General features: G+C 39.9%; 1 protein-coding gene across 1 annotated transcript in view; it reads right to left on the bottom strand.

Moving 5' to 3' along the window:
• CNTNAP5 (contactin associated protein family member 5) overlaps positions 1-25,083 on the bottom strand; it is a 293,622-nt gene that overhangs the window by 84,600 nt on the left and 183,939 nt on the right. The window contains exons 12-13 of the mRNA XM_072874139.1: positions 14,433-14,552; positions 1,369-1,569 (exon numbers count right to left, since the gene is read on the bottom strand). Coding sequence (XP_072730240.1) covers positions 1,369-1,569; positions 14,433-14,552 — 321 coding nt within the window. The remainder of the gene's footprint in view (positions 1-1,368; positions 1,570-14,432; positions 14,553-25,083) is intronic.

Raw genomic sequence — 25,083 nt, 5'->3', positions numbered from 1 at the left:
CCTGGCTTTATAGAGGCACCACATACAAGAGGTATCTCAAAATGCAGTCATAGTGTACCTTTCTGCATGCGCATGACCAAGTACCTCACAGAAATGTGTAAAAGTAAACACATGCAGACCTGATGTAATATTGTGGCCTTCATTCTTAAAAAATTATTTCAGAAATAATCACTGTGTGATTATATCTTTATAACATGTCAAGTGTGGTGTGAGATACAGAAGCCAGCAACACTGAAAGTATTTGTAAGACATTAATTCCTCTCTTGATGAGCAGTTACGCCTGTATTTTGTTTTCCCTTTGTGCTCTACCCTGGATGCTGATATTAAGATTTCATTCTTTAAAAAATGATTAGCAATACAAGCAGTTCTTGGCTGGTAAATTCTGATGATAACAAAAGACATAATTCACAGGTTTTAAAAATAAACTGGCTGTAAGGCATCTGATTACTGGATCTATAAACATTCAGTGTTATAGTAACTTTGCTGGAACCAGGTGGGTTTTTGATACATCTCATTAGGCAATGCATTTTTAACACAATAGGAACTCCCATTGCAAGCTCCCTTTAAGGCTTTCCATGGAATTTCTTCTAACCTATTACCAAATTTAGGAGTTGCTAATAATCCAAGAATCACCAGGACCATACAGACATTACAAGTAACCAGATGAGACTTGGAAGACATTCAGAACCCTGCCCTTAATCGCATTAATCTCTCTGGCTAAGCAAACATAAAATCCCAACCCCAAGAGAGGGTTGAGTGGAAGGCAGCCAGCCTGAGTAGCCACTGGAGATTTGCTACTGCAGAGACACAAACTGATCTGCTTTCTTGTTACTGCTCCATTAAGTCAGGGCAAAAAACTTCTTCCTTCTATCAGTAGGGGAAAATCAGTTTTGCCCCAGAAACTCTACTACCAAGCACCTTAAAATCATATTCAGGGCTGTGGGACTCAGAAGAGGGTACATCCCTCCTCTCCAGAAACATCATAAGAGTCTGGAGCAATCTGGATGCTTTCTATCTTTAATATACAGTTAAAAACTGTAAATGAATAAACACATCCATTTACCATCAGCTAAATACAGCTTTTGTAGTTTCCAAGTGGTACTTTCCATTGTAGAATCTTTTAGACCCTTTGTACACATGAACTTACACAGTGGAAACTCCCCTGCAGAGCTCTGACCCTCTTGCATCAGAGGACAGGCACTGCACAGTAGTATCCAAGAAGGTAGAAGGCTTTTCACTCTATTCTGTATTGCTACTATTCATTTTGTTTGTTTGTTGTTTTTTTTCCTCCTCAGTCACAGTGCAGCCTGTAGCTGCTGTATAATCAATAAGAGTTAACAAGGAAAGATTTGGGATCACGGCACTTACTCGGGGTGTTCAGGAGACGTGACTTTTTGCAGTGGTAGGCTGCCTCCTGTTCGCAGTACTCTGCGCTGTTTATCATGGCTTCAAGCTGCTCCGCACTGCTGTTGTAGTTAAAGGACATGGTGTACGGCTTCTCCGGATCAGCTCCTTGGACTCTGGTTAGCCCTGTGTTGTTGTGCTGCACTGCAGTCCAGATCTTATCTTCTGTTAAACGAAAACGGATTGAATGGGAAGTTAACAGCAAAAAGCTTGCAACAAGCAGAGAACAAAAAAACAATTGAAATCTAACGCTTTACTGTGTTGGAAAGAGGATCAGCAGGACCCTGGGCTCCGAAACAGTCACTCTGTGTTGAAGACCTGTTACAGGTCAGCGTAGCCCACAGAGCTGTTTCTCCCTCAACCAGCCTGAGCAAACACTACAGAGCCTGCCGAGCAAGAGAGAAACTACAAGCTTCCTGGGAACCACGGGAGATCTTCAGTATCTTCTATTGCCAGGTACCTGAAGAAAATTAGATACCTTTCAGCTGGCTTTGGCCCTGAGAGAAAAGACATAATAATATGGCTCAGGGTGGTAACACTCACTTTTTGCAAACACAGCTGTACCTGAGAGCACAGCCCATGCTGTTACAACAACAAATGGTAGCAGAGAACTGCGGCTGATGAGCTCACACAAACTCACCACGAATAGAAACCATAAACTCTTGTCAGAAAGCTAAAACTGAGAGTATGTTCTTACTGCCTAGCTGGAAGTCAGATCACTCATTTTACTCAGTTTGCAGATTTTTCTACATACATATCAGCTGAGTGATGCCCTGCTTGGATGTACAGGACAATATGACTCGGCATCTGTAGTTAACTGTAAATGTTGATGCTTTTCCATGCTGGGGAGCCCATTCTCATCTCCTTCATTGCATTTACTGGCAGAGCAAGTGATTTCTTGGGTGACAGAAGGCAGAATCTAGGCTTAAGCACAACCTGCACCATAACCACCCAGCTCACGACCAGCATTGAGGTTGGCATGATAAGGAGAACATTGCAATTAGAAGCAATTAGCTTAGCAGGGAGGCTGTTTCCCAGCTGGTTCTGGTGAGATAGCAACAGGCAAGATAACAAGGACAGCCTGAACAGCCAATCTGCTGAGCTGACCCAGAGTAAAAGGCAATCTCTTTAATGAGGATTCACAGGACTGAGCCCTGCATGTGCTCCACAATGTTATTAAGAGTCACATCCAGTAAATTCCCTCTTTATCAAAGACCCTGCTTGCCCAGGGAAGATACAAGATACTGACAGGGCAAAAATGTAAGGAAGTAAATTTTAATCATCTGATGAGAGGAACATTTCAATCTCACTTGCAGAAACCTATGGACAGTTATGGAGGAAGAGGCAAGATCTAGACAAGAGTTTTCTATTTTGTTATTCATGCTTCAACAGAGAAACCCCGGATAAAGATGAACCAGATTCTTTTCTAAACCAATCTTAAAACCTGTGCATTTAAGTATTTAGATGGTTTTACCAGATTACCTGGTCTGAGTTCTTGCAGAGCACGAGCTTTCCAGTTACTACCCGATACACTGGCATGATGAGTCCAGTAGCTTTGTGGCCACCGCAATGCATTGTATTTTTCGTTGAGCCATAAATATCCCACAGATTACTTAAACAGAACTCCAATAGGTGTATAAAAATCCTAAATGGACTATCTGTGCAAAGACACTCAGATGATTTAATGGATTGTCATTATGGAGGCATTCAGATGACAGACAAGTAACAACAACCATCTGGAGACTATTTAAAGAGGTCTGTTCCAAGACCTGGCTGCAAGTTACGGAGAAATTACTCTCCCAGTAACATATGGCATTAACTGTAAGGACAACCATACATTCACTCACAACACTCTCATCATTTCTGTGATGGTAGACAGAAAGGGTTTGCTCATAGATCTGTAATTCTGTGGTTCTTGTTGAGTTCAGGGTGCTGCTTGTGGATCCTTTGAGTTGGAGCTCAATGAAACACTGCTGCAATGTGTGATACATGAAAGTTAGATTAAAATCACAAGAAATATTACAAATTTATTGCTTGTAAAACTTGCCCCAGTGGTTGTAATCACAGTCAACACTGTAGCACAATACCCTGCACAGTCCTGCACAATATATTGCTTCCAACATGGTATAATTCAATGACTTCATAACACACATCTTGTACATCTGAAAGCAGTAATTCTTATCAGCCAGAGTCTCTCTGTTTTTTCTTTTGTTCTCTCAAGGACTGACATGAAGAGAGTGGATTTTTCAAAAGCAGCTGAGGATGAACTAACTTTCCTCTCACTGAATTTGGTAGAAGTTTAACCCCTGCCTTCACTGAAAAATCTACTAAAAAGACAAACATCAAGTTGCTAATACTGTAAGCAAAATGTAAAACCAAGAGATGATGGAATGAAGTGGTTGCTGAAATTCCAGATGGGCAGTCATAAGGTCCTCCCCACTGAGATTTATTAACATAATTTTGAGAAATTGCAATAAAATCAATGCTTACAATAGTGGCTACAGTGCTGCTCAGGAAGTACAACAGCCTAATGCTAAAGTTTCAGAGTGCTTAACACTACTGTGCTTTCCAGGGTGTGTACTTGTGCACCAGAAAGGTGCTGTGTGGGTACTTGAAAAGCCAAAAGCATCAAGATCTAGTAATTTAGAAGCAATGAAGGATTACTAGGAAAAAATAGTTAAAAGCAGCATAGCATAAAACAGTCTTCCCAAGAAGTGTTGGAAATGTAATTAATTGACATGTTTGAAATGAGGTTGGACAAGACATCAGCAAACATACTGTTAGGGACAAGCACTCATTAAGAAGTGTGCTGGACAGACAATGCAACAGGTCTTTCTCTTATTTTCCTCTGTGATTGTTCATTAATTTTCAATGGTCTTCTTATCATTACTGTAGCACTCAGCTGTCCCTCTGAGATCTGAACTTTGACATTCAAGAACTGCTTTTCTCCACAGGTTCTTTTAGAAATGAGAAGCTAACTGCAGATTTTCCATGCTCTAGTTTGCAAAGGGAAAGGAAAAACAAATCAAGTTTCTTTCTGCACTCAAAGTGATTTTGATACAACAAGTACATCAAAACAGAGAGTTAAAAAAAGTAATAGCAGAAGGGAAGAATTCCGGGGTTACATTTCAGACATTTCCTAATCTACACATATCTGATCTGTTACACTTATTACTTTTACAGATCAGATCTGTGCTTTGCTGGTCACTTCAAAGATTCCCTCTATACTCCATCTTTGAAGTAAAGGTAGCCATCAGTACAGCTTCTCAAAACATACATACGTTTGGCTCACTGATCTACTGAAAGGAAAGTCACAGCCACCAGCAAGCATACCTCTGGGACGACAAAAGCTACCACCATTCAAAAGTTTGTTTCTTTTCCCTATGCACAGTGGGTGTATAAAGAGCACAGAGAAACACATTCTCTGCTACCTTTTTTATTTTTAACAAAAAAAAAAAAAAAAAAAGGCAATGAAAGAGGCTTTAAAAACTTGGAGTCTGAAAGGAAGTCTTCAGATTAGAAGGGCGGCCCAACACACCACAGATGCAAGACAAAAGAGCTGGGGACAACAATGTTAGAGGAGGAAAAGGAAGAGAGATGTATTCAACCATCTCAGCCATGCTTCTTCCCTGGCCACGCTTCTTCCCGCTTCCCAGGGAAAGAATAAGTCCTTCTGTTTTAGAAAGAGGGACATGAGGTGTAAAGGGGCTAGGCAACATGCACAAAGTCACACACAACCTGCTAGAAGAATAGGGATTACATTCACGTCACAGTGAAAAAAAAAACAGAGAAAGTTCCTTCTTTCAAAAGGACACCCCTTGGTTTACATGCAGCAAATGAGCCTGAAAACAATTTAAACTTTAGTTTGCTTTGGACAGAGCAGGGGAGCCAACACTGCTCCCTCCTGCGTCTCAGCTGACTGAGGGAGAAGTAACTAAAAGCTGGAGGGCAGTAAATTCTGGAACCATTCCAAGACAATAGCAAGACCATGTGCACCTGCTTCCGTAGATCAGAAAAACACATGAAAATAATCCCAACCTTTCTTCTGAAGACCCTCACCATTCAGGTCAACTCTTGGGCTTTATTCAAGCACCATTTTCTCCACCTCAAACCCGGAAGCATTTAGAAAAATATCATACTATTTTCTCAAATTCATATGCACAAGTTTAGCTAGGGCTGCTCCCAGAATACAGCTGCCTGCTTCAGAATGAGGTCAAGGAATCATACCCTTACAGCTTGATCAGCATGTACTCTGAAGCCTACTGACAACAATCTGGAAGCTTGCATTTCAGGCATGGTTCAGGACCTATGTAAGAAACGTAGCTGCAATCTGGACATGCACACAGATCCCTACAGCTAGGAAGCAGTGCAACAGCTGCCTGCAATTTAGTTCCATGACTTGCATATGCCTTTGCAGAGGCATACCTCTACAAGGATTATGTCTATGGCTTTTGAAAATGGGGCTTCACATACTGTTCCTATTTCACAATATGAGGATTGGGTTTGGTTTTTTTTTTTTAATCTTTGTTCTTTTTGGTTTTGTTTTCATTATATTTTTAGGCAGTGACACTGTAATCATAGATGCAAACCAAGTTGAGTGCCACTGGCTCCTTCTAGCCATTTCCATATCTGGAAACTGTTAAACTAGGCAGGTAAGGCTCTCTTTTCCTTCATTTCAACAAAGAAGTTATAATTTTCTTTTTACATCTGTCCATAATATATGTTTTTTTCCTGTTTACTCAATTTAATGAGCTCTCCCTGCACTTGTGAATTTGCAATGAGAATGAAAAAGCTGTTCTCCAGGCAAAGGTCACTGTTTATTTTTACCTTCTATTATTCCACTTTATTATTTTATTACTTTCTCAGCTTGGTAAAATTTCAAACCACACACAAGCTGAAAGTCATTCAAAACCCAGTAGGAGAGGGCAGCCACATCTTCTACTGTATAACCTGGAATAGTTAAATGCAGCCTCGAAAAGCGGATTTCCTAAATGCTTGTTAAATTGTTCCGTAATTCAAAGGTGACAATGCTTTAACTTCAGGGTAATGCTACAGCTTTATGACTTCACAGTTTTATTTAATGGTCCAGTTTACTAGGATATTATGCTGCCTGTATTTGGTCCTAGGAGATGTTTTTACAGCATGGGACTGCAACGCATTCAGCACATTTTAGACGCTCTGTTTAGCCTCACCCATAGTTCTATCATCTTGCTGGAAGCCTCCAAGTTGCTTTTGCCGGACCACAAATTAAATTGTGGGAAATTAGAGCAGCTGGAAAACTGGCTTTCAATGAGTTCTGTATTGTCTAATTCTCATTTTTATTCTTCAACTTGAAATATCTCTGTGGAGCACATTTCACCCATATGAACTGCATCACTCCTTTGTGATTTAGGAGATTTGTCACAAAACAAGATTATTCAGACTGATTAAATTGCCAACAAGCCAAACATACGGTAAATGCTACATAAGAGAGAGAAAAATTGCTCTGAGAGCTCATATGATGCATTTGTCTCATGGTGTTCTACACTGAATGCCAAATATTGTCCTGAAAGCTGCACCTGTAACTACAGGAGTAACCACGCAAAAGACAGACTCTCCTCCTTGAACACGCTACTGTTTCAAGCTGCAGTGTCAGTTTAACCCAGCTGCTCTAACACACACCCCTCAAAGAATATGAAAAGACAATTTCTTATCGCAAACAACTTTAATTCACTGACTCCAAGCAGGTGTTTTCCGAGTCTCCTATGAAACCCACCCTTTTTTTTTTTTATCTGCTGGCTGACCCAGCAATATGTGCTTTTGCAGCTTGTTTTGTGCTTATCAGCCTCCTCCTAGTTTCTGATTCAGCCACATCTAGCCAGTGCAGAAGCACTGCAATGCATTTCCATGGAAACAGTTCTGGAGAGGTTCCTGTCCCCCCAGTCCTGCATGCAGCCCACTCTCCGATGGTACTGGCAGACTGCACCTGCTGGTGTGCGTCCCTCAGGGATGCCCGCGCCTGGAACGGTTCCCTGTCTGTAAATCCTTCCAGGCAGGCAGTAGCTGGCACCAGGAAGGCACCACACCCCCGGCTCCACAGACATGCTGCCCCAGCCCTGGCAGAGAGGGAAGAGCTGGGTTCCTGACTCCCTCACACCCCAGGCACGAAGTTTGCTCACTCTGAGCCCACATTTTGAGGCGTCTCTGTCAGCAGACTGACCGTGCCAGGCGGCTCTGATGGATGAGAACGAGACACTTCTTCAGTGACCCCTTGCAGCCTCATCCCCCATGTTGTGCTGAAGCCCAGAGATGGCAAACCATTATCCTGCCAGCCTCCTTCTTGATGATCTTCTATTTCCATATTTCCTCTAATACAGGGTACCCACAACAAGCAGTGAGAAATATTCCTCTCCAAAAACTGAAGAGGCAGCCGCTGAACTACTTCTTAGCGCAAAATGGACACTTCTCCACTGTGCTTACACTTGCTGCACTTGCAACAACAGTGCAGTCCTCTCTGACGCCATCTCCTTCATCTAAGGTGAGTTTTGAGAGACTCAACATAATCACTTTTCTGCTGTTTCATATGCCTTGTGATGGCTCAGACATCTGCATGAGCCTGGCAGAAAAAAAGTGGAGCCCACAGGAGACCTGCCATTCTTCTGATGCAGCATCAGGAGGCTGGGCAGGACATCTGCAGGTTTCCCACATGGCACCAGACACCCGTGTCTGGAGCAAATGGATCCACCCCTTGTAACTGAGACAGCTGGAGTGACTTTTAAGAGTCACAGCTTACCTCTAACTTCTGAGCACTGCAAATGTGGCAGGAGAGCGATTAAGTTGCAGTAACCCTTGGTTAAAAGGTAAAGGCTAGATGAAAATATCTACTGTTATGTTCTTCTGTACTAAAACTTCCTTGAGGGCCTCCTGCAAGTGTGACAGTGAAGAAGGCCTGCAGAACTGCTGCTGTGATGCTCATCTGAAATGCAACAATTTTGCTGAAAACAGCAAGGCAGCTGTTTTCAGCTGCCTTTGACTTTGACATAATACAAGCACTAAAGGTTTTTCATTTTATGAAGTTCTGGAATACTTAATGAAAATTCAAAACAGAAATGTATAAATTGTCAGAACTACAGTGTGCCAAAAGACCTGTAGTGTTGAGGGGATAAACTGCAAATCTTTAAGAGCTGTCTTTAATCTAAAAAGTAGTAAATAATTTGTAAAGGATTCCCATTCATTGTTTTCTCCAGTGATAAAGTCATCACAATTACAGACAGTAAGCTGCAAGGTACACTCATAAAAAAAAAAACTAAACCCCAACCAAACAGCAAACAAACAAAAGAGGCACTCCAAAAACTTCCTTAAGAAGTTCAAAGCTGTAAAATCTTATCTAGCTCATTCTGAGAATCTCAGGGAGTTTCACCATTTAAGTTCTTGTCCCACAATTACGTAGTTGCAGCTAATAAAACCAGAATTAAGTGCATGACGTCCTCCTCCTCCTTCTCCTCTCTGTTATTGCCTCAGCCTAACTGGTGGCAGCCCTCCTTTCCACGTGAGAGTCTGCCAAGTCCACAGGAAATGTAACAAGGGTTGAATCACATCGTGAGTTCTGTATCTGTGTAATTGCTATACAAAGTAAAACAAGACGATTTCTTATGGAAAATGGATTAATAAATTATATAAGCAGATGAACTGAGATTCTTGTGTGGAAACAAAGGGAAAGGTGGGTGCCATGGGCAGTAATACCACCAGTTCCACCATTGTGTTGGGAACATCAATGGGGATCCCTACGGCAAGGACTGAGGTTTAGCCAGCTCTGCTTTGTAGTAGTCCGTCTCTTTGTTACTCCAGTCTGATCCTTGTTCACAGCAAAGTGAGTAAAGCTGAACTGCTACAGTATTTTCCTCAAATAGCTGACCAAATATCATATTGTAAGTGGGGCTATTCAGACACTTAAAGTATTTAGTCACTTCAGCTACAAACACAACTTGTAACCTCCTGAATTCAACCCTCCTTACATGCCATGGAATATGTACTATATGGAAGAATAAAATCTCTATCTTTGTTAGCTGAATGAAAAAAAAAAAGGCTAGAGGCAATTTATAAAAAATTGCCAAGAATAACTTTGACAATCTCCTTCACATCTTTTTAGAATCCCTTACTTTGTCTGAGATTTAAACACAGTTTCTATACAGTTTTCTGAAAGAAAATAAAGCTTTACTTTTCTTGCATCTGAAAAATAGGCAATATTTGCATTTTGAGAGGAGACTGCAAAAAAGAGATGATCCACAACAAGAAGAGATATATTTTTGTTCATTAATGATTTTTTCATTACGGCAGTTTCAAAAACAGATCTTGGACTAGCAGCAAGAGCTAGGATAAGGACTCATCTTTCCCCAGTCTGCACCCCTGGAGGAAAAAAAAAGGAAAACAAAAAAAAGGCAAGCTATTTGAGGACTGGACAAGTATCTGGCCAAGACAAAATTATCCACTGATCTTGTCATGGCAATTTCTAAGCATTATTGCTTTGATAGCCCAGGGTCTGCATACAGTAAAATAGCATCAGTAAAGAAGTACGGTGGCAGAATGACTCAAGTGTATCGTAAGCAAATCTTTCAGATACCATGGGTAAAAATTTACTCTGGAGGAGGTGAGGAAAGGTCATTAAAAACACTTTCCATACAGGGCAGCAAAACAAGTACATGGATGTAGATTGCATGTCTACAAACTTTGCACTGGAGAATATGATTATTAACATTTAAGTAGTACTCAAGACAGACCAATAGATTTCTAAGCAACAAGAGAAAAAGAATAAGCCTTACAATGATAGAAGGACTGCCAGATCAGAGGTTCAGAAGGTCCATTAGCCATTTTCTGTATTGATTGTAATCAGTCACTTCAGTGGGAAGTGAAGATTAATTCAACTGGGCTAATAATCAAACAATCAGCCTATTGTGAACATTTCTTTCCCAGCGCTGGTGGTGGTTGTTCATTAGCCCAAAGCATGACAGGATACATCCTCTGTGTACTTTATGCAAAAAAGTGTGGGTATAGCGCACTATGGATGATGAGAGAACCTAGGTAAAGCAAGCAGAGGTAGTTCACATTCCCATGAAGATGGCCCTGGAAACAGACTAGCTAGGTTCCCACGGTGCTGAACGCAATCATCCCAAAATAATAATCTCTGCATGGACCCATACAAATCCTCATGGTGCCTCTCATAGCATCCATCTACATATGATCATGATTTGGGTGCATACGCGCGGTTCTCTTCCCTTGAACACACATATGTGATGTGGATTCCTCATTGTTTGTTACAACTAGTGAGTTTCCCTGTCAAAGTAACTTTGCTTTGCATGTGTAATGGGTGTATAAAGTGAAGAAAACATTACGTTAAAAAGGTGCTGTCTTTTTTTTTTTTAAATCTAGTTTTGAGTTTGTTGTCTTTTGCTGTCATTGAACTCTCTTTATCCCTGTTGCAATAAAATGCAAATGAACATCCCTTCTCTCAATGAGGCCCATTCGCTTTGGGCCTTCTCAATCTAAATAGCCCTGGATTATTTACTTTTAACCTCTCTTTGTACAGACATCTTTCTATGCCTTTAATTAGGTACATTACTGTTCCTGACAACCTCCTATTTCAACAACGTATTTTACTTTTACTAGAAACAAACAGCCTTCAAGGTAAGATCCTTCTAAAGTGCTTCACATACTCTTCCCACTTCTTGACCAACTTAAATAATAGCATGTCGTCTACAATTTTTGTCACCTTGCTTTTTCAGCCACTTCTCCAGACAATGAATAAATACATTTATCCACTCTGGTATCAGCACATATCCTGTGACACTCCACTGTTAAATTTCTTGCCATACTGAATATTGGCTTTATATTTTTAAATACTTTTTTCCCCTTTTCTTCTCCCTGCAAAATTTCCTTTCCCTTAATTCTCTCTCCCTCTTTGTCTTTGTATGATTGTCCAATTCCCTCTCAACACACACAATCGCAATTTTCTGCTTTCTTCAGAATCTTTATTCAGCAGTGGGCTGTTAAAGTTGACAGGCTGCAGAGAAATCACTGGGACCATAGACACAATAAATTAACGTGTAATGTTGATACTTCCCATATCCACATCACACCTTGGATGCCTATGACCAGACACCAGTATGTGAGAAAGCTGTTGTTAATCTGCCCTGGTTAATAACTGGCTACAAACAAGATCCCTATCTGTTCAATTAAACAGGTAAAAATCAGAAAGAATTTTAAACAAATTGAAGTGAACGTTAAAGAACACCACTGCTCTCTAAATGCAGTGATGCTGCTAATTTCTGATGATCTGATTCCTTCTCTGAATTCATCCTTCACAGATTCAAGGCACTGTAATTCCCAAAAGTCATTAGCTCACTGCACCTCTACTTTTAAAAGCACTAAATGAGTAATTTCCCTGGATTTTCCATTCCGCCTCCAAATTCTTCAGCCTGGACACGTTTTGCAAACAAAAAGGTTACCTCTTCTTGAATTGTATACAAAAAGAAGAACTGCCAACCTGAGTAAAAGCAAACCTCCATTTAGCCCAGGAGCCCGCCTCTGCCTCTGAAGGCGAACAGATACACAGGGAAGCGAGGGAAGGCAAAAGGTTTTCCTGAAACTCATTCCCATTTTCCAGTGATCTTTGCCTCACAGCTGCCTGAGCTGGGAGCTGCAACTAAACCTCCACATTTAATTGCACCTTGTGAATATAACAGACAAGATCGGGGCTTTTTCCAGCCTGTTTTTTTTCCCTCTGTTGATACATTGGCCTCCTTGATGTCCTGTGGTAATAAGTTTTAAGTTGAATTATTCATTGCATCAGGCAAAAGAAAACAAACAAAAAACCCCCAAATCCTGTTATCTAATAATTTTACTGTTCCTTAGCTCCTATATGATGAAAAAGAATCAATCCCTATTCGCTTTCTCTATGCCACACACGATCTCCATGCTTTCCTGTGACAGTTCCCTCCACCATCCTTTTAATTTGTTTAGTCTCCCCATACACACAAGCCATCCACACTTCTGACCATCTACATTTTTCCATTCACAGGAGGTGTTGTATGGATTTATGTCACTGAACAATGACTTTTTTGTCTCTGTTCCTTGTATGTTCCTAATATAACAACATAGAATTACATTTTTTGACTTTCCCTGAATATTGACACTTTCAGAAAACTGCAGAAGCAGTACCTGAAAAGAGTAACAAATTCCAAATCCATCCCTGTGTACATAAAGTTGAGTTATTTTTTCCATTCTTTGCACTTAATCTATTACTGTAAACAATTTTTATCAGCATAACAATAAGGTGTGTTCCCAGAGAGAAAAGAAGCTCTTGTGATTAAGGGACCCAAACCATATTTAGATGATACGGAAGCATAACCCAATTGTACCTCAAACTCTCTGCACAACTGTAAAATAGTAATTTCTTTCTGTGCCTCAGTGCTCTTTTATGCAATAGGAATAATAGAGATGCCTGTGACAAATGACCTTCCCCTGCCTCAAATGAGACATCTAGGGGAAAAGAAGAAATACGAAAAAGTTTTCCAGGCTAGAAGGTTCTGTCAGTTTTTCCCACCTCCACTTTTCTCGTAACCAAAACAAAATAAGAATGCCAGCAAGTTCATTACAGATAGAGAGAAAGATAGGTATATGCCTTCTGGATTTCTGCCAGATAAAATTTATTTGAGGAAAGAAGATGCTTTCTGCAAGGAGTTTGTCAAAAATCCTACTTCTTCAGCACACATAAAAAGCACTGAAAATGTTTTCATCACACATATTTATATTATAAATAATAAAAATTAGCACATTTCCCATACTGGAGATTAAGGAAGGATATTCAGACAGAAAGGTGAAACTCTGTTTCAGTTCTTACGAGATTCAGCAACAGCGAAGGCGACACATCTTATTAAATATTTGTTACACTTGAATAAAAAACATACTTAATAATTAACTGGTGTGCATTTAATTAACATAATGATTGCCCAATTAAATCAAAATGAAAATTTAATTTGAGACACTTTAAGTACAAGGAGATTAAGGATAAAATATGAATATCCTGAGTCCTCAGGTTTCAGGACTGAGCATGGAAGTGATATGTGGCAAAGTAGCTCAACCAGAATTAGCAACTTAGAAGCGGTAATGAAATATTCTTTCATCTGCACCTGGCCACAGGAAGCAAAAAAATGCCAAACAGGAGACAGTCTAGGAAATTTCCTCTCCATTTCAGAAACAAAAAGCAGAAAGGATGCTCCAGCCTTTCTGTTTTTCTCATACCCTTGCATGACAGTCCCATACACAAAATAGGACCCACTTAAGGGGAGAATTCGCCAGACAGGTATATTCATTTGAAACACTTTTTATTTTAAAACTACAGAACTGTAAGGTTGAGAAGTCTCAACCAACACGTCACCTTGCCAGGCTCTTGCTCTGCTACCTGTCTCTCTGGTGTCCCTCCTCCTAAGGGCATCATGCCTTCTCCTCCATACAGATACCCAGGATGATCAGGGTTCTATTCCCTGGGACATCAAAGGCAGCACACTCGTATGAGGGGTGGTATTCCTGCTTAAATCAGACTGGAAGGGTTTACAGCTAGCTAGTGCAAGGAGTTTTAATAATCATTCCCAGATCTAGTATTCCAGTAAAGCAGAGAAACCATTCACAGTTACAAAAGAAGGTTTGAATTCTAAGTTTCTACATCTTTAGTAAAAAATACAAACATCTCATTAAAAGTTATGATATTATGAAAAATACATCAGCAGTGCCCTTTAAAAGGTGCAAATACCATTGTAAATACCACTTAGCAACAATACAAGGTGAGTCCTTCAAATTTAAAGTTTAAAAATCACTTTTACATGGATCCTATTTAAGGAAACATCTCAGAGTTGAACCTCAGTTACTACCGATTCTCTTCTTTTTCCCACTACTGAGACATCCATGATTGTGGGGTCCTTTTAGTAGTACAATGAAAGAAATGCCAGTAACATTAGAGGCGACACAAAGCACCAAAGACAAGGTTAGGTCATTACCTGTTATATTGCAGAAAACACGGAGTGGTCCAAGTGGTCCACTTCCATCAGAGTCGATGTAGAAGAAACCTGACATCTTCCCTTGGTGTCGGTAAGCCTCACAAGATTGTTCATAGATAGCTTAAAAAGAGAGAGATTGTATCACGTAAACAAGGAGAAAACAGACAGACACATTTTATACATGAGCACTGCTTTAATCATTATCATAATATAAACTGTTGGTGTACTGCTGATTAGCATTAGTGAAAGAGTTTACTGCATTTGGCCCTGAGTCCATGGTCAAAATTAGGCATGTACTTAACTACTTCTTTGAACTTAATATAGTCTGGCTTTAAAGATAATGAGTATTGGCCTTATTGTGGATTAAAGTATGTAAATACTTAAGTAAATGGATATGAACTTTCAAATGTGCCACCATCTAGCTATGGAGTGATAGATATATGCATCCACATAATGATATTTCAAAGACATACATACATACACACGTCTACACGATTTACTACGTAGGCATATGCTCAAGCCTTGTCAATACAGAAGACAGGTATTCTTGCCAGTCTTCAGCTTCCCTGAAGGATATTGTTAACAGGTAACTACAAGCCCCTAGCAGCGTCTACTGCACAAGTGAAAACAAGCCACTGTTCCTTAGCAGAAAAACTCAAGGTCAGATATGGTCTCCATCCTGGGTGACAATTTTGTGCTATAGACATTTTTTTATACAACCAACTCTTCCTCTCTGCTTATGAATATTCTTCTTTTGGGGGATTAGTGCCCATGAAAATGCCAAGTGGTTAATAAAACAAGCACAGCAGGTCACCAAGAGCAAGAACAGGATGAAAAACTCCCACAGGTCAGTGCAGTTCCTTGTATTTGAGGCATGTTTTCAGGCAAGATATCGTAACTTCACATGAGGCAAAGAGAAAATCTCTCCAGAGAGGCATTTATGAGATATCAAAAAGTCACGTGTACGATCCTGGATCTTGAAAAACAGTAACCTTAAATCTCATTGCAGGAGGATTGATTTTTCTTTCCACCTACTTAAACACTTACCTGATTATACAGACAAGGTTATTCTCTGTAACAGCTTATGATTGTTCAACTAATTGTCAGTAAATACCATAAAAAACACACGTTGACTTAACAGATAGATCAAGACTTCCTTTTTTCTTCCTATGAGATGGAGTTATTTGGAAGACACAGTAATGGAAATGCAAGCAAACAGAATTACCCCTAATCTTTAAGTAAGCTTTTGAGTGCTACCAGTAGCAGAACACACAGAAATATATTTGGACATCATCTTTGGCTGCTGCGAGGTCAAATCTATCTTTTTCTTACCTCTTAATTTTAAGAGCACGTTTAGCTACTATTGGCATATTCGTACATCATTATACAGCAAACACTGGACTTACACAGATTGGGAGATACTCAGGGGAATTTGTGAATAACCCATTTGTTAGCCACTGCAAATCTTTTTTCCAAGCCCCTCACTCTTCAGGCAGCAGAGCAGTACAGTTAAACTTGATATGGCATAAGATCTGCTGTGTCGAGGTTGTAAATACAACTGCAAAGTTCCCAGTGCCTTTCATCTGGAAAGAACTCAAGGAGGTTTGAAGATCGAGCGCAGGGAGAGCACTTCCTCGGCACTTCTGAAATGCAGCCCCAGCCTCTCCTGCAGAAGGCAGTAATTGCTCTGCACTAGCTGGAATAGTTCCTCATGCCCACTCCTGTGCATGCATGAACTCACATCCCTCCCTTCCCCTCATTCCCTAAAAGTAGTTTCTCTAATGAAACAAATTTCAGAAAGGCTTAAATGGCCAGCCTGAAGTAGCCTTGTCTGACTATTATTCTGAATAATGCTGTAAGATAGTTCATCACTCAGATTTTAATGAAATTTGGACATTTCTTCACTTCTGCCAACAAAATAGAATCACAGTTCTAGGGACTCCAATCCCAAACTGGCTATGAATTAAGAGTCTCACCAGTCAATCACTTGTACCACTCACCAAAATATGATTTTCCCTCATACGCTTCTTTCCTGACCAGACATCTTTAGCAGGCAGAACATCACTAAGTGCTAAATATGCACACATTACCTTTCCCAAAGTTAAGAAGCTGCTTAAGGTACACAGCACCTGGTGAGACAGTGCTTTAATTAGTATCCGTCCTATAATAAACAGAATTAAGAAAGCTTCTTCCTGACAGTCATTAGCCTGATGTAGAAAGCACTGTAGGAGTCCAGAAGATCTCTAAATTCTCCCTCTGATAGCTGGCCAAGAGTACATATTAAATGCAAATAAAATAAAATCCCCAAACCAGAACCTATTCTTCCACTATTCACAACCTGAGGGGCTAATAGAGTCCCTCAGTCGCCAAAGTGCTGACAAAAGCAACTGGGATATGGAGGGTCAGGAGAGACACCGTAACAGGCGATTAAGTAAGCAATCAAGGAACCATGGTTTGATCAATTTGCAAAGTTCTCAAACTGCAGTTCACTCAGTGAATTTGCTGTCATCATCATTACAGGACACTTTATCTTGTCTCATTAGGGAATATGCCAATTGCTTCCCCTGAATTGTTTGCTGAGTATTTTTGAAGAGAAAGGATGGTGCAAGGGGTAGAGACATAAAACTAATATGTTGTCAGTGAACTGGCACAGCTAGAAACTCATTCTTCATCACAAACTTTTTCTTCCTAAGTATTTTGCTTCTTCTTGACTGTCATTTTGGCTGGAGGCCAGATATACCTTTTTCAAATTAATAAGGAAAGATGTGAAGATTCAGCCATTAATAATGTGGGCTGATGCAAACAGAGATGATCTACTCATGTTTAGATGGCCCCTTTGTCACCGCAACTTTGGAAAAGAAAGGCTGTATAGAGCTAGAAATCAGGCTAGGGGTGCTCAGCTGGTATAAATCTGAAAGGATGCACAAGCTTCAGTGGAACTACAGTTACGTCTGCCAGAAGAAAATCCATCCTGGTATGTTTTCCTTTTGGTTATATGAGAATTCCAGCAGTAAATACTAGGGAGTAGCAGAAGTGGGAAAAGGCTGTAAACCTCAAGCTCTAGCACATAAAACATATCCTAACTATCATGACTTAGAGAAAAGCTATTTTGGTGGACAGTCTGTTTTGTAGCTGTACACTTAAAGTTTCACATGCCTGTATCTTAAGCATTTGGTACTGCATACTTCCAGACTGGATGGGCCATTGCTTTTAGTTCTCTCTTTTGCTATTTTATGCTGTATAATGCATCAAGGAGAAAATGATATTTGTTTTCCAGTCACTGGCAGATGCCCCCACAGACATTTCAAGTGCACCATCCATTCCAAGCTCTGCTCAACGTCTTTGCAGGCTGAGCCGGTTGCTTGTTTCAGAATAAAGTTATGCAATTCCATTTGCTGAAAAAGGCCCTATTACTCCAGTGACAACAACTTGAAGCTGTCTTTATGGTTCAATGAAAGACAAGATCTCTTTGCAGTCATTCTTCTCTTTATGCAATCAGAAATATCATACAAAAGTAAAAACCAGACAAACAGCCAGCTGTGACTGTTAAGACCCCAGAGCATTAACTTTGAAAACTGCCTTCAGATTTATGTTCCATTTTGTGCCAGACTTCTCTGATGTAGATGGAGATGTGGTTGTTTTGGGAACAGTATGAAACCATTATTGTAGTTGTCATTAAAGAGTCACCAACCATTTATGCATGTAACAGGGCCTCACTTTTAAAAAGCAAGCACCAAGTATAATTATGGAACTGTTGACAAATGCATACATTTTAATGTCAAACAACATTTGCAGTAATTACACCTTTTTAATAAAGGAGAGGTATTAATCAGTTCATTCAGAGTAGAACCCATCAACAATTTTCAAGTATTATTTTTAAATTAAAGAAAAACAAAAACACAAACAAAAAACAGTGATTTTATTCCTTTCTGTGAAGGATCTTAATAGTGTTTATACTTTCACCCCTTCCAAGTTTTTTTAAAAATTTTAAAATGTTCACCAAAATGGGACCAAAATACAAAAAATAATGTTCTTTATAGGCTGCTTCTGCAAAGCTTGTTTTCTCACTAAAGTGTTTAATCAAGCACTTTTTGAAAACATAATTTCAAAAATGAAACCTCTAAGTTGTCTTTTGTCCCAAAGAAGCAAGATCAGTCTTCCTTCTCTAACCCTCCCACACTTTTTTTGGACTAATTGTGACTTATACCAGCCATTGAAGATAAAATTATAGTTTCCAGCAATTTGTTTCACTGAGCCAGAACCACTGAAAAATCACAGTTTATGACTTTCAACCCCTGCTGTGTTTCCTCAGGCCCTTCTGAGAACGATCCGCACTGCCATGCAGCAACAGCACCGCAGTTCCTGCCACCAAGCTCCCGCAGGCAGTCAGAATGAAGCTGTTTGCTTTATGGAGTTGCATTATGCTACTGCTCGACAGAAAGAGATGTCAGCAGCGCACATGAATCCATGCTACCCCCCTGCAAGTATGGCTTGCACCTCACAGTCAGGTATGGCAGGTAAAAGCATTACGGTAAACTACAGCACAAGGCAAAAAACAAAGTGTAAAAGGTGTCACGGGGCAGACTTTGGCTGATGGGCTATTGCTGGTAACAGTGGCTATTCCAAGAAGACAAAACAAGAAACAGCTTGATTCCAAGGTCCCAGATTTAGTAAGGGAAACTGGACATCACAAATACCTGTTTTACTTGGTCACAAAGAGACTGGATGTCTTTTATTGCCTTTTTTATTTTTTCTTTTTTTCCCAGAATCACTTATAAGCTATAACATTGGACCCTGTGTTCATATTTTTACAGTGCTCTTTAAGGAATTTTTTTAAAGGCTACTGCTGTGTTTCACAAAGAAATTTAAAATCCTCCCAGAGCTAGCTACTGAAACTGATGCAGCCTGAGCACCTCATTCTTCATACCAAGAGCTGCTTCCCTAAGTAGTATATGTGCTCTTGCCTACCCGCAAGGATGAGCCGTGCTGATGGTGTTCAGGCATGCACAATACTGACAAGAGTTCAAGATACCTATCTCCCAACCCCTTATAATCCTCTGTGAAACACATATACCCAATTTCTCCCTCAGGTATCTCTTTCAGCCTTAAGTATCTCAAATTAAACTAGCTTTTCAGATCAACAGCTCATCCCATCAGAGCATTCATTTTGAACACTGCTTTACTCACTGATCATAATGGCCATCTTTTCCTTTAGTTCTCACTTCTCATCTTCCCAGGTGCTTAAGAAACAGCTTGTCAAACTTTGATCAGCATTTATAAAATAAACACTTTATCCCCAGTCAGATCAACATCACCCAATTCTACATGTTCTCTTATATCTCCTGAAATATAAAGATTCGTAAGCTCAAAAATCAAAATTATGGATCTGAAACATACACATCCCATATTTTTTCAAGCCACACACACTACATCCCTACAGAAGCATCCTAGCAAAAGTATAAATATTCACTTTGATTGATCAAGGTTCAAGCTATAGATCCATGATTCAGACTTCAATGCCAGAAAGGCATTAAGAGATTTTAATGTCATTATAATAACCTATTTTGACCTTTTCTGTAAAATCAACTACAGAATTTCATTTTCTAATTCCTGCATCAAGACCCGTATGGCTGGTCAGCCACAGCACACGCATTAGCTCTCCGCACCCGACAGTCAGGTCCGACAGGGCTTGGGTCCCTCTTAGCTTTGTTCTGCAATTGAAACTTCATCCTTGATTCAATACTCTGCAAGAGCCTGACAAGTTTTAAATACGAGCAATTTCATCACTGTTCGGCTCTCTAAAGTATCTTGAACCTGTTAATCCAACTAATTACAGTCCTTAAACCAGAAGAGACTGTGTCCCTGCCATAGCTGAAATCTTTAACAGCACATGCCTGAGCACAGACATTTGCAAGGTCAAACTTCCATTGTTTCCAATAAAACATCTTTTTATTCAGTTTTTCCCTGACTGCCTGTTACTATATTGACATTTGGCTTCCAATCTTACTTTTGCCCTAACCAGTTCACCTGCAGTCTCCATGACAGCCTTCACTAAGCACACGATTACTGTTTCATTGTGGAGCTCCCTGGCAGATAAGCCTTTCGCTGGCCTCAGTCTTCCTGAGAACTTAACAACTCTGCTTCCTTTGCCCCTGTGTTCCTAAGTTGTAAAACCTCTCCTCTCTCTCAGACCACTTTAATTTCATTTTTCACCTCCAGTTCTATTATGGCTAAAAAAAAAAAAAAAAAAAGGACTGTTCTTTGTGCAAAGACATGAACTTCTGCAAATAATCCCCAGGGAGCGATATATTTAAAGCCCCCTCTCTTCAATGGATGAATGAACTTGTTATTCACACAGTAATATGCACCCCTTAGCCGTATTTAAAACAGTGCTGGCTGTTGGACTTAATGCAAAGGTTACAGTGATACCCAGACTTCAGTTTTACTACTGGGAGACCAGGCAAGGTAAACCTCTCTCGCCTCCACCCAGCAGTACGTTACTGGCATAGATACAACCAAGAGTGTAAACTCCAAATCGAAAGCAATTTTTTTGGTTGGTTGTTTGGTTGGTTTTTTTATCAGAGGACTCTGTCCTTTTCAAATTTAATGGACATCAAGATAACTTTCCTTAAAAAATAAAATTAATTACAAGTAAACCTTAAAATTCCCAGTATTTCTTTCCTACCGTACTTCCAATTACTTTGGAAGCTGATCGCACACATTTCATTGCAAATACTCTGAGCTGGAAATTCAGAATTTGAGCTGTACTAGTTATGATTACCAAAATGAATTCTGTCATATTTGCTGTTTCTAGATTGGATTCTCATAATCTAACAAAAGTAGCTGATAACTTGCAGTTTCTCAAAGGGAGATAACATTCTATGGTGATATAATAAATAAAATACATTAAAGAGACCTAAAGAACTTTAATTTGTGATTTCACTAGGAGGTGCTGACACTGTCCACTCCTCAGCTAAAACATAGCAGCGAGGTGCATGTTGCTTTTACCACCTCTAACAATTGCACAGTCATGAAAAATTGTAGGCAGAATACTTACTGACAGATCATTTGGGACTCATTTCATTGCTTTGTAATTCTTTGCACCTTAGATGCAAAGATTAATAATAACCCCTATAATAGTTATTATTATTGTATTCTGAGGTGAAAACTTATGTACTGGTTAGACTGGAAAGGCCAGTAAGAGCTGTGGATTCTGTCGGGATCTGCAACAAGCCCTGGACTGACCTTGGACAAACTGATACACACAAATGCCGACACAGACCAAATTAAGCATTCTTACCAAAATGCTCAGAGCTCCTGGAGGCAGATTGGAGATGACTGTTTCACCCTCTGCTTGTATACCTCAGGCCTGACAGATTTGTTCTTACAGACCCAGAGTAATGAGTGTTCAATCAAGGGTTTTTCTAAATAACAAGGAAATCAATATGCAACGGGAGGTTTCTTCTTCCCTTCTCATTCCAACAGCAGAGGGATTAGTACAGGCAATGAACTCTGGGAATGATCATCATTCTCACCCTTATAATACAATTGTCTTGTTAAATGCCAGAAAATGAAATCTGTACTCTCAAAAACTGGATTTTGACAGCTCTGCTGTTGACAGACTAATGCCGTCTCTGCTGTGATGGGCCTGGATGACAGATGGCTTATTTTTCCTTTTTAAGATATGTACTTACTCATCTGATAAAGAATGCGTTATTTCCATAGATAGCTTTAAAATTACTTTTACCACAATGTCACCTAAATGGATGTTTGGGAGGGATCCTTCCATTACACCTGGGGATTAGACAGTTTCCTACCATCCAAGCTAAGGCTCCCCCTGGCCAAGATACAAAAGGTCATGTCAGCCCGTCCTCCCCTGTCGCTTCCCCACTGAGGTTTGAAGGCGGCTGTGTCAGTCACGTACCCCAGTGTCCCCTGTCCAGTGCTGGTGCAGGGTGACCTGCAAGTCCTGCTGCTGCAAGAAAGCAGTCAGGGAGACCTACACCATTTTAAGAGCAGGGCTGGAGGGAAAGGAGAAATCAAAAACTTGAAGGACACTGTGCCAAGCATGGTATTTCAGCCTTGCTTTTGAAAGTACTGGTGTCCCTGTGGTGATGGTCACACCTGACACAGGCAGGCTTCAAAAGGGATTGAGTTAGTCCCCCACAGACTCTGTTCTGCAGTAAAGTCCCAAAGTGGAATATTCTCTGCGTTATTTATAAGGAAATATGAGGCAAAGGGAAAAACTTTTTTTAAATGAACACCACTGAGAAATGCAGATGTACAATTTACAGATACACAAACTGAAGGGAAAGCATTAATAAGACAGTAACTTATTACAAAATAAACAATGAAAATTCATATGCCAGAAGCATGGTGTGAACAAAAATATGCAGGAACACCAAGTACAGTACTGAAGGCTTGATATGAATACTAAACGTGTTTTGTTTAGTCAAAGGACACCAACGTGCTTAAATACACATGGAAAAAACCTATTCCAAGAATCTCAGACAGGAAAATTGGCTACTCAGGACATGCAAATTAGTGACCAGACTCACTGTTAGACACCCGGCAGACTGAAACTCTCTGAACCTCGTATACCCAGCCAGCAAACTGTGTATGCATCTCCCTACCTTGGAACACTGGAGAATTACCAAATCCATGGCTGGCACTTTAAGATGCAGCTCCAGTACTGCTAACAATCTGGCTGAAGCTATATTAAGCTTTTCAGATCAAAAATTATATATGCGGTAAGCATATTTCTATTAAAAAATACCTTTTCAAAGCCTTAAGTTATGTTAAGTTTATGTCATATCAACGACTATATGACATTTCCATTATCGGATGGATCTTTCCTCCAGCAATTACCTAGGCCAATGAGACACATGCCTGTATGTGCAAGATAGATCACACACCAAAGCAAATATCCAGAATTAAATTACATTCTGTTAATTATCACCTTGCAAAGCTTTGCGACATGTTGACATCCCCAGAATATGAAGAATAAAACCATTATTTTATATTTCTCATCAACTTTTATATCAATGTTCTGCATTCTTCAGAATGAAAAAATACACCCAAGACTAAAGGCCATCTGAAAACTATCATATATAAAAATAACAGAAATACAGAAGGGGAAGATGAGGCTTTCTAAGGGACTAACATAACTCAGAGAGAGAAGAGATTACTAATCATTACCTTGCAATAAATTTACAACATTCTGTATCTCAGGGCCATTTTACACTGGTCTATTGCTTTCACTATCACATGATAATTACAAGGAGAATTAATAGTATGAGAGAGATGACTATGCAGGTTTTAAAATATGACCTTTCAATTAAAAATATTTTGTATATATATACACCTGTAATTCCTCCCCATCTGTTTATCTCTCTCTATATATACACCTATAATTCTAATCTAGCTTCAGTTGCCTACTGTATGTCTAAGCTAAGACAGCCTCCCTCTATAGATGACAGACACTGGCATGTTTCAGAGGTGGTCCATGAACTTACCATGGACATCCGATCTCACAGTGAGATTAGCCAAGTTCTGAAAATAGCTCACGCTCTCTTATATACATACAGAGAGCAGACCACCATCTCAGATTAGATGTCACAGTATCAGACAGAAAAATACAGATGAGCTGAATCCCACCCAGGCCTTTTTCCCAAGCTGCGTACTAACATCAGTGTTTCTATCTAAAAGAGGAAAACAGAAAACAAACATTACATTATTATCTGTTTTTCTATGGTTCACACGTGATTACATAAAAGATCCTCTCCTATCTATCTGGATTGTATCAGACGACTCCAATACCTGATGGATCAGTAGGCTACCCACCACACTGAAATGGGTGGGGAAATGGGGAAAGTATCTATCATTAAAAAGGCTTCAGCTGAGTTAATCTTCCCACCTGTTTAAATGCAAGCTGTGAAGCACATTTAAAAGATAAACCAAAAAGCAAAAGCATGCATTTTACAGACTCAAAATGAGATTGTATCCTCAAAGCACTGTCTCAGCTACAGATCAGCTCAAGTAGCAGTAAGCAAACAGTAGTTTCAAAGGAAAGAATCCATACCATTTCAGTAGACAATATAGATCACACACCTTCTAATATACCTGCAAATTGGATCTTGTTCCCAACAGAGGTGGAGAAACTAAGGCACAACAAAACTCATACATGAGCAAATATAAGTCACCTACTGTTGGCTTAATATCCTATAGGGTTATTCCATGACTCTTAGTTTCTCCAAACTGCGCGCAGTGAAATGGGTACCTGCGGACAGTCAGCACAAGTTCTACATTGCCCATCAAATTGCGTGTCCACACGCATTTGTGACAGCAAGACACTAGCACGTGCTTTGGAGTTTCACAGCTACAGATAGAACAGAGATGAAAACAAAATTGTTCATCAGTGCTGTGACTAGCCAGTAAGCAGATGTAAATTGCACTGGAAGCTGGAATGACGAGAGGTAAAATCCAAATCCTCTTTTCCCATTGTAGGGGAGGGAACCCACAACCAAAAAAAACCAAAAAAGACTTGGAAGGTATTGATAATATTCCACATGTGGCTGCTTGTGAAGGAGGATTAACCATTACTAAACAGAGAAATGGACTTATGCATCAGGCAGTAAGCTTTGCAAGAAAG

Source organism: Ciconia boyciana, chromosome 10 (genome assembly GCF_034638445.1).
Source record: "Ciconia boyciana chromosome 10, ASM3463844v1, whole genome shotgun sequence".
Taxonomy (NCBI): Eukaryota; Metazoa; Chordata; class Aves; order Ciconiiformes; family Ciconiidae; genus Ciconia; species Ciconia boyciana.
The sequence above is the reverse complement of the archived record's forward strand: the minus strand, read 5'-3'. Positions and strand labels throughout refer to the sequence as shown.